An 11,506-nucleotide genomic window follows, 5' to 3' on the forward strand; every position below is an offset into this window, starting at 1 on the left:
TCTGACGAAAGCTCTTTGTATTTGCATCATTGCTCTGAACTATATAATACTTTATTCTGTAAAACTTTAAGGTAAGTGCCTACACAGAAATATTCGTTGAATGTTGCTGGAAGGGATGCAAACACAAATGATACGTGTAAGCAGGAGCCGCAACACATCTGCATTCCACATCTTCTGGGTCTAACATACTGTACATCTATTCTCTAAATCAGTTTTAGATCTTCACAACCAAACTCAGTTAATCTTCCTTTCTTTTCTTTCTTTAAACAGAAAATTCTCCCACAAATCTGTTTCTATAGTTTTAGTGACGTACAAGCCTGTCTCTGATCTTGAAGCTGATCATGCCCAGCAGCAGGAGAGCAGGCAGGAAGGAGTATAGGAGAACAAAGTCCAGCGTGTATCGGGACAGAGCGCCAGGATAGCCTTCATCAATGATCTGACTGCCTTGAGTGATAATACAGGCTCCTGGCAAAGGTTTGGAAATATCTGCAACAGCACAACACACCAGAGAGAAAGAGTTTACAATTTGTCTGGTTTTAAAAACCTTTTCAGTTCCCAAATCAGCCAATGACCATCCTTTGATCTGTCCAGCCATGTGTCCCTTGTGAACACTGAACTCATACTTTCATTTCATTACATACAGTAATCGTTAAAGCATTGACAGAAGAAAAGATTAAAGGCTATAGCTGTTAATTACATTTCCTTAATTGTAAATGTGATCCAGGTTTAGATTCCCCTAAAGGGGCAAAACATTCCCAGTGTCCTCTTCAGGTAGTGATGTCAAGGCCAAGTACTTTACATTGTTTTTACTAAAGCATGGACACCAATTGTTTGTGAGCTGAAAATACATCTTGTAAAGTGTGGAATTATTATAATTATGGGTCCCTTTTGATGACCACAGGTGATGGTCACACGGTAAAACCAACTTACTGCATGTGAAGTCGAGTCCGTGGAACTCTGTGACTATGAGCAACTCACAGCTGTACTTCTGGAAGGTCAGGTAGCTGAGCCACTGGAAGACCACTGGCATCTGCTGGGTGCTCCTGTTGAGAGGAAGAGGAGAGGAAGGTCTGTTACTGATAGCATATGTCTAATATATTCATTTACATTGAAGACTTGGAAAAAGTTGCCTTATCAAAGGTCCAAATCACAACGGACTTGGCATAAAGTTACTTAAACTTACTAGTTCAATTGAAAACATGGTGTCTCACCTTAGGAAGCCAGATCCCACCATGATCCCTGCAATATTGAGCAGAGCCACTCCAGTGTTGACCATGTTAGGGTCTTGGACCACTCCTAATAGCACCACAGTCAGCAACTCACCTGAGGAAAAGAAAAAAATATATACTAAAACATACAACTAAAATAATATAAAACATGGAAATGCGTAGACTAACATGTCCCTATAATCCTTTGCTTTGAAGAAAAAGAAGATGACTGTAAATATGTGCTTCGGAGCTTGTTTATCTCTTAATCTTATCCACTCACCTATAATATGTGGCACCAGGACTACAGCCGAAAAACACAGGAAACGCAAGCTGTCAGGGTGCATCCCCACCGTCCTGAGAGGAACAGGGGAGACAAAAGAGGAGTTAGTGCCAAGGGGCGATGAGTTTAAGTTGAGGGTGCACATATAGAATATGAGCTCTATTGAATCCTTGTGGGAGGTTAAATGTGCAGCTTGCATCCCCCAATAAAAACGCATACATATACACTGTATGATACCCCATCTTACTACCCACCAGTATAGGAAGGAGGTGAAGATGAAAACACTCAGTATGCTGAAAGGCAGGATGTGGAAGATGTAGGCCAAGAACATTTGCCATTTACTGTACAGACCGTCCTGACTCTCCTGATCACTGATGGCTCGCAACGCCGGGACTGTTGACAAAAGCAGAGTGAGACAGACAGAGAGAGCAGATACTGTGATGAGTGAAAAAGAGGAGTTCTTAAATTACTCTTAAATATGTTACAAATTGGGAAATTGGGTATTAGAGTAAATTAGGGTTAAAAAAGACAATTGAAAAGTACTTGTTAATTCATATTCATTTTACTTCTTTTTTTGTTGCTCAAAACAATTAGACTTTGATAGAGCAATCATATTGTGAAATCTTGATTCTAATAAGAGATTATTAAAATGAATCATGTACTGTATGTTGATATCCCATCATTAAAACCACTCCCATGAAGACCAAGATGCCAGATTACTGGTTTATCTTGATATCTTGGCTGAGTAAAACTCAAAGCTGGTCGTTTGCCATCGGTCCATGTTCCAGCAGGCGTTCTTGGTTTTATTAAGCAAAGTTATCCAGCCAACAAGGCCAACCTGTTCCTATCAGTCGTTATCAGTGAGATTCAAGGTCAGTATGATATCCTCCAATATCTGGCTGTTTTTGGTGTTTATGAGGGTTTAAATCCCCTTTTAACTCTGGTGTGACTTCAGCTCAGCCCAGTGTTTTCTCTTATCCTCAGTATCTGTGACAGCCAGAACCCTATAGCGAAGATTTTAGATTCAGCTGATAACTGAGGAAGACAATAATCACCCCATATAGCCAATATCCTTCACTGGTTATTGGCTATATCATCTTTTAATATCATCTTTTAACATACAGCACATCTTGTGTATACAATTAATGTTGATAGATTCAACTAAAGCCTTATCATCAATTGCCTAAACCTTTCAAGATTTAACCCTCTTTAACCTTAATTTAGCTAGGACATTCTCACTGCGATAAAATAAATAAATCAGTTTTTTAAAGGGTCTTAGCAGTGAAAATACTAACAAACATCACTATATATATATATATATATATATATATGTATATATATATATATATATATATATATATATATATATATATATATATATATATATATATATATATATATATATATACACATAGTGATGTTTGTTAGTTTTTTAAAGTGTGTCTTAGCAGTGAAAATACTAACAAACATCACTATATATATTCACAAAATTCTATCATCATACAGGTCCAAACATAAGACCTGTAGTTAGCTTTTTTTTTCTCTCTGTGTCTAATTGTTTTATGCATATTATCATTTTGGGTTATGCTGAGCTTGTTAAACACTTTGGTCAACTATGGTTGTTTTTAAACGTGCTATATAAATAAAATTGAACTGAACTGAACAATAAATGTGCAAATGTTTATCTGTATGTGAGGTCACCCTAAGTCACAGCAGCTGCTATAAATACTAACCATGATGTTGTTAACACAGAGAGACACAAATACAGATCATATAATACAGGTATGTAGGTAAAAAGGCACTTGGGTTCATTGAGCTCTACACGGACTAAAGGTCATTCTCCCTCTGTAGGTAAACTGCAAATGCAAACTACAGTACCTCTCTAACAACTGTGTAAAGCAAATAACAATATGTGTACTAAATACTCCTGAAATTAAAGCTATTCTAATATAAATGTTTTGTTTGTACTATTTATTTAGCCACATTTGTGAAGATGACAACCGCAGCTCTAACATATAATAACAATAATAATAATAGTTTAACTTACAACTCATCACTTAATCTTTTACTCTGACCTACAAGAGACACTGAAAGTACATGAAGTCTCTTTGGGCACTTTAAGCCAAATCCAAGGTAGACTTTACACATTTCTGCTAAAGGGAACAAAAGTACTGCAGACAGCAGACCCCTTTCACCCACTGAACAAGAGATAAGCGAGCTTACACAGCTGAGATAACGATGTTTCGGGCATGCTTTTTAATAAAGATAATAAATCACATTTACTCAGATGATAGACCACACGCACTTCAACATTTCCCTGAAGTCGTTGTATCCACCTCATGTAGATATTTATTGAGTGATGTTATCAGACGCTTGCAGTTAGATGGAATATAATGTCACCCAGACACTATGTAACTGCTGAAACAATTTGAGTTATGCTTTGTCGTTTGCCTTGGATATTCCAGTTATTATTTCCAAGCAAAACAGAACCAAGATTCAGTGGTGCTTCTTAATGTTTTAGTTTAGTTTTTGAATATGGATCTCTCTGTCAAAAACAATAATCAACACTATTGAGTCATATTGTTGGAAAAATCAAAAACCTGGAGTTAAATGTGTTCCCTCGATGTACAGATTGAATGGTGTTGGTGGAACTCACAGAGAGCCACAGCATTCAGCATGCCAGTGTAGGGTGAAGCACCAATGCTCTGATAGATGATGCCAATGCGGTCTTGCACAGCACCCTTGGTGACGTCATTATCTAAATGCATCACGAAGAAGGCCACAAAGAGACCGTAGATCAAGTTCTGCGACAAACGCATCAGAACACCCATCCTGTCTCTGGACAGGTTTCTTGCTGTCCGCCTACACACAAAACACACATGGAAATACATGGAAACACACACAAAGGCATACATGTCCTCAGGTACATATTCATTCAACAACACAAAGGGTGGGAGAATTGTACAGATGAGAGAGAAATGCTTTTTTTTGTACAAGAAGGGAATACGATGGATGAAGGTAATTAAGAATCTAAATCTAATCATTTCTATAGGCAGTATCACTTATTGTCTTTACAGACAAACACAAACACACAGCACAAGGGGGCTGAAGACTCGCTCAGCACTGACCTGAGCAGAACTTCAAGTTTGGTTGCACCACTAGGTGACTCTTTACTCTTAAAGGGGATGGCTGGCTTGTCTGCCCGCTGCAGGCTCTGCTCCACTTTTTCCAGCATGCTCTGGTAGATGGGAGACTTCTGATAGGCTGAAGTGATCTCCTGCATGCGACTAAAGGTGGCTGCCTCCCTCTCACTGCTGCGTGTGTCCACTGAGGTGAAGTCAACTGTTTCACATCAAAGACATTTTAATATATAAATGTTCAATAATACACAGTTTATTCTTTAAGATACTGTATTATTCTCAAGATGTGCATAGTCTTTATTTGTCAAAGCTGTGTGGCTATAATTTACAGTACAGGATCACAGCATGAAGTACCATAGATGTCAAAGGGGTTGCAGTACTCTGGACACTCATATCCACATTGGCTGAAGAAGTCCACCATCTCCTCTGGCTGCCCACAGAACACCAGCTCTCCACGACTCATAATAGCTATCCTGCTGAACACCTGGGCGCGCACACACACACACACACACACACACACACACACACACACACACATGATATTCTGTCTTGGTAGAAAATGGTGAGCTTTTTGTTTAAAGGACAGGTTTAACATTTATCAAGCCTGAAAACAACAGTCACATGTACATTGAAATAGTTTTTGATTGCTGTGACTGTTTCCACTGTCGTGAAGACAGAGACGAGATGTCTCCCCAATGTCATTCTAATGTACAGTAAGAGATAAAGAACACAATTCAGAAACTTTCTTCTGAGTAAACATTACTTCTTAAAGGTCCCATGACATGGTGGTTTTTAGTGGTCCCCTAATACTGTATCTGAAGTTTCTTTCCTGAAATTCAGCCTTGGTGCAGAATTACAGCCACTAGAGCCAGTCCCACAATGAGCTTTCCTTAGTATGTGCCATTTCTGTGTCTGTAGCTATTGAGGAGGAGAGAGGGGGGGGGCAAGGTGGAGAGTGTGGCCTTGACCAACTGCCACTTTGCTCGTTTGAAAGCCATGATGTCTCTCTCTCTCTCTCTCATGGGTGGGCCAAATTCTCTGGGCGGGCAAAGCAGAGAAAGGGGAGGTAACCTTGCTACTTATGACCTCATAAGGAGAAGATTCCAGATCGGCCCATCTGAGCTTCTCAAAGACAGAGCAGGATACCCAGGGCTCGGTTTACACCTATTGCCATTTCTAGCCACTGGGGGACCATATGCAGGCTGGGGGAACACATATTAATGTTAAAAAACCTTATAAAGTGAAATTTTCATGCCATGGGACCTTTAAGTTCAGCTTAATATGAGGCTTCAGCAGACTGAGTTAGACAAAGTGGGAAAGTGTTTCTATCCCTCCATTACAGCTCAGAAAGGAAAAGCTGTATACATATAAGGTTGTAACATTGAAACATAACCTCTTGGTTTGACTTGCACAACTGTGGATTTTCTTCCATTAAAATCGCATTTTAAATAAAAAAGGATAAAGGGATCTCTTCATGTCCAGTATGGAGAGGAGGAACAATCACAGCAACCAAAAACAGTTTTGATGTTTTGTTGAATTGTTTTAAAATGGACTTGAAAAAATGTGAATCTATTCTTTAAAAAAAAGTTTCAGTCTAGGAGTCACTTTTTCTCCAGTTTATCTCAATACAAACCCTGAAGAGCTCGGAGCGTGGTTGGTGGATGGTTACTATGACGATACGGTTCCTCCTGGCCAGCTCTGCCAGCAGCACCACGATCTGATTGGCGGTCATGCTGTCCAGCCCAGTGGTCGGCTCATCCAATAGGACCACCCCTGTCACGACATCGTCCCAATGACATCATCACCCTCATGCAGATGTGTCACACATTAATGCATCGAGAACGAGGGAAAGGCAGGACAATAACTTTTTTAAGTTGGAAACTTTTAAACACACTTTTTATTAAGTTGCACATGCAGGACTCTCAGCGGTGCCAACTTAACTTGTGGAGATAAGTGAGTCCTTTTTTTTTAGTTAATTACTCTAATTAGGACAATTAAAAGATTGCTTCTTTGCATTATGAAAGCAGAGTGGAATTAGCAGATGCTTTAATTGTGAGATTAATTCATTTCCTGGTTGATTGGAGAGGAAGCGACTGGGAACTCCTCATTACTCTGTGTGTGTGTGTGTGTGTGTGTGTGTGTGTGTGTGTATGTCCATAGCCAGTCTAATCCTGAATGAGGACTGAGACCCTTTATCCTCCCTAGAGGACTGTAGACCTGATAAACTACACCTGGGATGAGCACAGGCACACTCACAATCACACTCACACACTCACACACTCCAACACACTAACGGAGGTGGGTTTCCGCTCATTCCCTTTGCGGTGTGATAACCCAGTCTTTCATTACTCTTCTCCATCTCTCCCTCTGTCCCTTTCTCTGTCCTTTCCTTATTCCTCTCTTACTTAGATCTCTTTGTTTTTTCAGTGAGGACTTCTAAAACTCTTTGGGGAGAGACAGGTATTATGGTGAACTTTCTTCTGTTCTCAGGATAGCACACTCCTACCTCCAGTCCTGTTGCTCTCAACAGTTTATGCATGGAATACAATGTGTTATATGCAAAGAACACTAGGGACAACCTTTATGATATTGTGTCACAGCCCCTTTTGTATAATCCTCGTCCCATGTGTCTCAAAGCTTTAAAATAAATCACCTCTAATGCTTCAGTTTATCTACTCCGTATCTTCTCATTTGGGGTCTATAAAGCCTTAAGAATTTAAGGAATAATGGCTTCTGCCTCGATTCACCTCATCATCATGATTTAAATTTGCAGCAATAGCACACTCTTGAAGTCTGATGTCTGTGATACACAGATAAAACTCCTGTAATTCTCCTCAGACATACCCCAAAGCTACTCACTTGGGTCCTGAAGTAGCTGACTGGCAATGGAGACCCTCCTCCTCTCGCCCCCAGAGATCCCCGGGAAAACACGACCTCCTATAACACTGTGGGCCACATGACCTAGACTCAGCTCGGCCATCACCTGCAACACCTGCACAGGAGCCAGAGGTCAAGGATCAGGGTCTCTGAAATATTTCTGAGTGAAGGACAGGGCCAGGAGGTTTTGAATTAAAGGAAACAGGGAGAAAGTTATGCATTTTCTTTTTTTAGTTAAATAATCATGAACATAGGCTAAAATGCCTGACAGTTGCACACTTTCTGTCTCTTTTCGTAAGCTTCTAAGAGTGGGGGGGATCATAAAATAGTTAACACACAAGCTGCAAGAGTGTAGGTGCTGATGACTAGCTGAAGCAAAGAACACATTGGTACAATACAAATACTAGTAGACTTATACATGTGCATTAGACACAGGGATATCCAACTCATTTGACCTTTGAAGCAATGTCTAAATCTATTTTATATTCTCAGTTATCCTGATGTTGGACATAACCTTCTTTAAAATAACTGCGACTCACATTTGCCTTAGATGGCCAAGATAATTTCTCTAGCCGGGAGAAATGCCAAGTTTCAGCTAACGAAAACTGATAGAGTGGACAGAGCAGAAGAGGCTCTCAAAAGTCACCTTCTTCTTGATGGCTTTGGCCGAGTGTTTCCGCAGGGCCAGCTGGGCTGTGTAGGTCAGAGTCTCCTCCACTGTCAGATAACTCAACAAGTTATCACTCTGGAAAAGAAAGAGACAAAGAGAGAGTAAAAAAAGAAAGTAAATAGCAAGAAACGAGTAAGAGATGCAGTGAGACAGCAAATGTCTAATGGATCTTTCATACTTATTGAGGATATATTGCAAAATTGCTTCAGCATTTTTTACTTCAAAAGAGATGAGTAACAAGACTATGAGTTCATACTGAGGAAAGGTTAAGACAAAATACAATTACACTGCTGCTAGTATTTTATCTTCACCAAGAAGCATTTATGACTATGACCACCTCCGTCTTTCTCTTGTGTGTTCATCAGTATTCAAACTACGGTATATCTTGAAACTTAATGGTGTGACTGGCATGACATTTGCTGTAAACATCCATGCTGCACACTTTTATCTACAGAAAAGTGTAGATTTCAGAATATTTATCTACATTACATTTGATGCACATGCCTGCACATTGAGTGTACATCCATATAGGACACATACTGCACTGAATGTTCATATATGCCCACACACACACACACACACACACACACACACACACACACATACATTTATTGCTTGAACCTGCTGCCTGCCTTAATTAACACATGGCGCCTCCCAATCCCACTTCTCCTTTTAGTCTCTCATCTGAATGACTTTAATATCAGGAGCTAATATCACCTCCTCATCTACAGCTTAGCAGAGGAAGTTAATGACAAGGCTTAGAGAGCAGAGGGGGGCTATCAGCTAGAAGAGGGACATGATTTGAAAAGAAGCAAGGCCAGTTTTAAGCCAGTGTTTTTAATTCAGGCTTTGGATACACTTGAGCACCTCTCATTGAGAGATTAGGTGTATGAGGAGGCCAGCAAGGGCCTTTAGTTCATTTCCTTCAGAGGCCAGGGCAACCTTTTCAGGAGTTTTTGCAAAATGGTGCGTGTTCATTGAGTTTGTGGTTTGGTATTTATGGTAGTTGACCACAAGCAACTTAAATACATACACACTGTCTGCATGTAGCCACTCACATGTTATGGTGTAGGGCAAAGTTTAACCTGACGTCAGTGTGTGATGAGAACTAGGACAAAGTGAAATGTGTATGTGATTAGGTGCCAACTACTTTCAAACCACTGTTCTGTCTCTTAATTAGCAGTTCAGCAGTTGCATGCTGCAGATTGGAAGAGACAGTTCACAAACAACAACTGGTTCTAGACACCTTATGAAAACAAATACAGTGTTTTATTGTATTTTTTCTCTTGTTGGGGTGTGCTTGAGAGAAATGTATTTAATTCTTGACATCACAAATTACTGATTAATTGTCTGTGTTTATACTGTATGTATATGCATGTGTGTTACCTGCAGTACATAGGAGAAACAGTCCTGATACTCTTCTCTCTTCAGTTTCATGCCGTTAACGAAGACCTCACCCAACAGTGTACCAGAGTTTCTAATCCTCCCTGAGATGGCATCCAACAATGTAGTCTTTCCTGAGCCTTTACAAGGCAAAGTGCACACACACAACACAAACATACATTTGTACATATAGTATTAAAAAACATATGTATATATTTTTTACGTGAGATTATTTTGTTGGGCTTTTATGGCCTTCAATCGAAAGGACAGCTTGAAGACAGGAAAGGGGAAAGGGGGGGGGGGACGACATGCAGCAAAGGGCCCCGGGCCGGATCCGAACCTGGGCCGCTGGCAAGGACTCAGCCTACATGGGACGCACACGCTACTGGGGTCACTAGAGGTCGCCCCATTAAAAAACATATTTAAAAACATTTTAGGTAGGCAACAGAAGGATTTTTTCAAACACATTAACCCGTGTTTGCTGCAGGGGGGCATTTCCCAATCACACTCTAGTCTTAACCAATTAATATGACCTTCAACCTGAATAAAAAGGTGCTGTCACATTGTCTTTATTTACATTCTTCAGCACAACATAATGAATACCTTGTATTCAAGAAGTCACGCTGTCTCACAACTCAATCACTTCCATCCATTTCCATTAAAAATTGATCTTATTGTATGTTATAAAAATATATCCTATCTGATTTTTTTGTTGAGTTTAAACACTTTGCTCTTTGGACTGAGCGAAATGCAAACCTGAATTGCCCAGTATGCCCATGATCTGCCCACTGTCCACGTGGAAGGAGACATCATTGAGGATCTGACGAGTCCATCGCTTTCTGTAGGAGGGTAAGTCCCACCACGGACCCACACGCTCACTGGACACACACACACACACACACACACACACACACACACACACACACACACACACACACACACACACACACACACACACACAGGGACATTTTCAACATATTTGTTTTAACATTCCCAGAATCCAATCAATCCCCACTGTGAAAATGATCATCATTTGATTTGAAAATATGTAAGTATTTATCAACAATCAGCAATGTGTATTTTACACTAGTCAATAGACAGAAAGTTGCATGCGTTACACATTACATTTTTGTTTCTGCTATTGCATTAGAAATGAAAGTTAGACCACATAAAATAGATAGATAATTTGACCCAAACCTGTATGCATAATAATATAAACATCCTCTGTATAATGTCATCTGATTGATTCACAGAGTCTGTTGTTGTCTCTTAGCCATCCTCTTGTACACTCTGTCTGTGTCTGCAGCTTTTACCTGACTGTGTAGGAGATGTTGCTGACACTGAGACAACAGGAGGGCTCTGATTGCTCTGATCGCTCCTCTCTAGTGTCCTTCGATACATCCCTCTTCTCCTCCAACACAAACTTGAAGGACTCTCTAACTTTGGTCCCGTTCTCTGGCTCCACCTGCATTGAATAAAATGTGTTCATGTCTCCGTCCAGTGTGCTACTTCAAACAACAACTGTAAGTCAAGTCCGTCTCAGATCAGTTTGTTCATATCCACACGACTCGTACACAGCATGTGAAGCTTAGGTTGAGTCGTCTTACAGACCCAGACTTTGTTTCTCTGCACCCAGTCCCTGTACAGTGCAGCAGTATAAGAGTAGTGGTGTCTCTCAGGAGCCATAAACACACACTGTGTTATCTCAGAGAACTTTGATCTGGAGCTGTATAAAGAAGACACAAAAAAAGCACACACACACACTGAGTACATTGACTGGCTAGCTCACTACAGACTTCTCACTTCAGTCCATAAATTGTACGCTTTGTGTAGAAAAGCTATGACTGACATGACAGAGCAGATGAAAAATTGACGGGACATGAACTTTGACGCTTTGAGAGAGAAGGCTTGTGAGCTGAGACAAGAGGAGGTCTTCAGCTGGACTGGA

General features: G+C 40.3%; 1 protein-coding gene across 1 annotated transcript; it reads right to left on the reverse strand.

Moving 5' to 3' along the window:
* Nucleotides 1–186: 186 nt before the first annotated feature.
* Nucleotides 187–11,047, reverse strand: abcg5 (ATP-binding cassette, sub-family G (WHITE), member 5). The gene is made up of 14 exons (XM_028602958.1): nt 10,872–11,047; nt 10,315–10,436; nt 9,562–9,698; nt 8,152–8,250; nt 7,488–7,620; nt 6,262–6,401; nt 4,983–5,112; nt 4,617–4,830; nt 4,145–4,350; nt 1,743–1,881; nt 1,489–1,562; nt 1,212–1,323; nt 931–1,043; nt 187–486 (listed from the first exon to the last, which is right to left on the reverse strand). Exons 1-14 carry the CDS (start codon nt 11,045–11,047, stop codon nt 302–304), a joined length of 1,980 nt encoding a protein of 659 aa, XP_028458759.1. The 3' UTR covers nt 187–301.
* Nucleotides 11,048–11,506: the final 459 nt, after the last annotated feature.

Source organism: Perca flavescens, chromosome 17, assembly GCF_004354835.1.
Source record: "Perca flavescens isolate YP-PL-M2 chromosome 17, PFLA_1.0, whole genome shotgun sequence".
NCBI lineage: Eukaryota > Metazoa > Chordata > Actinopteri > Perciformes > Percidae > Perca > Perca flavescens.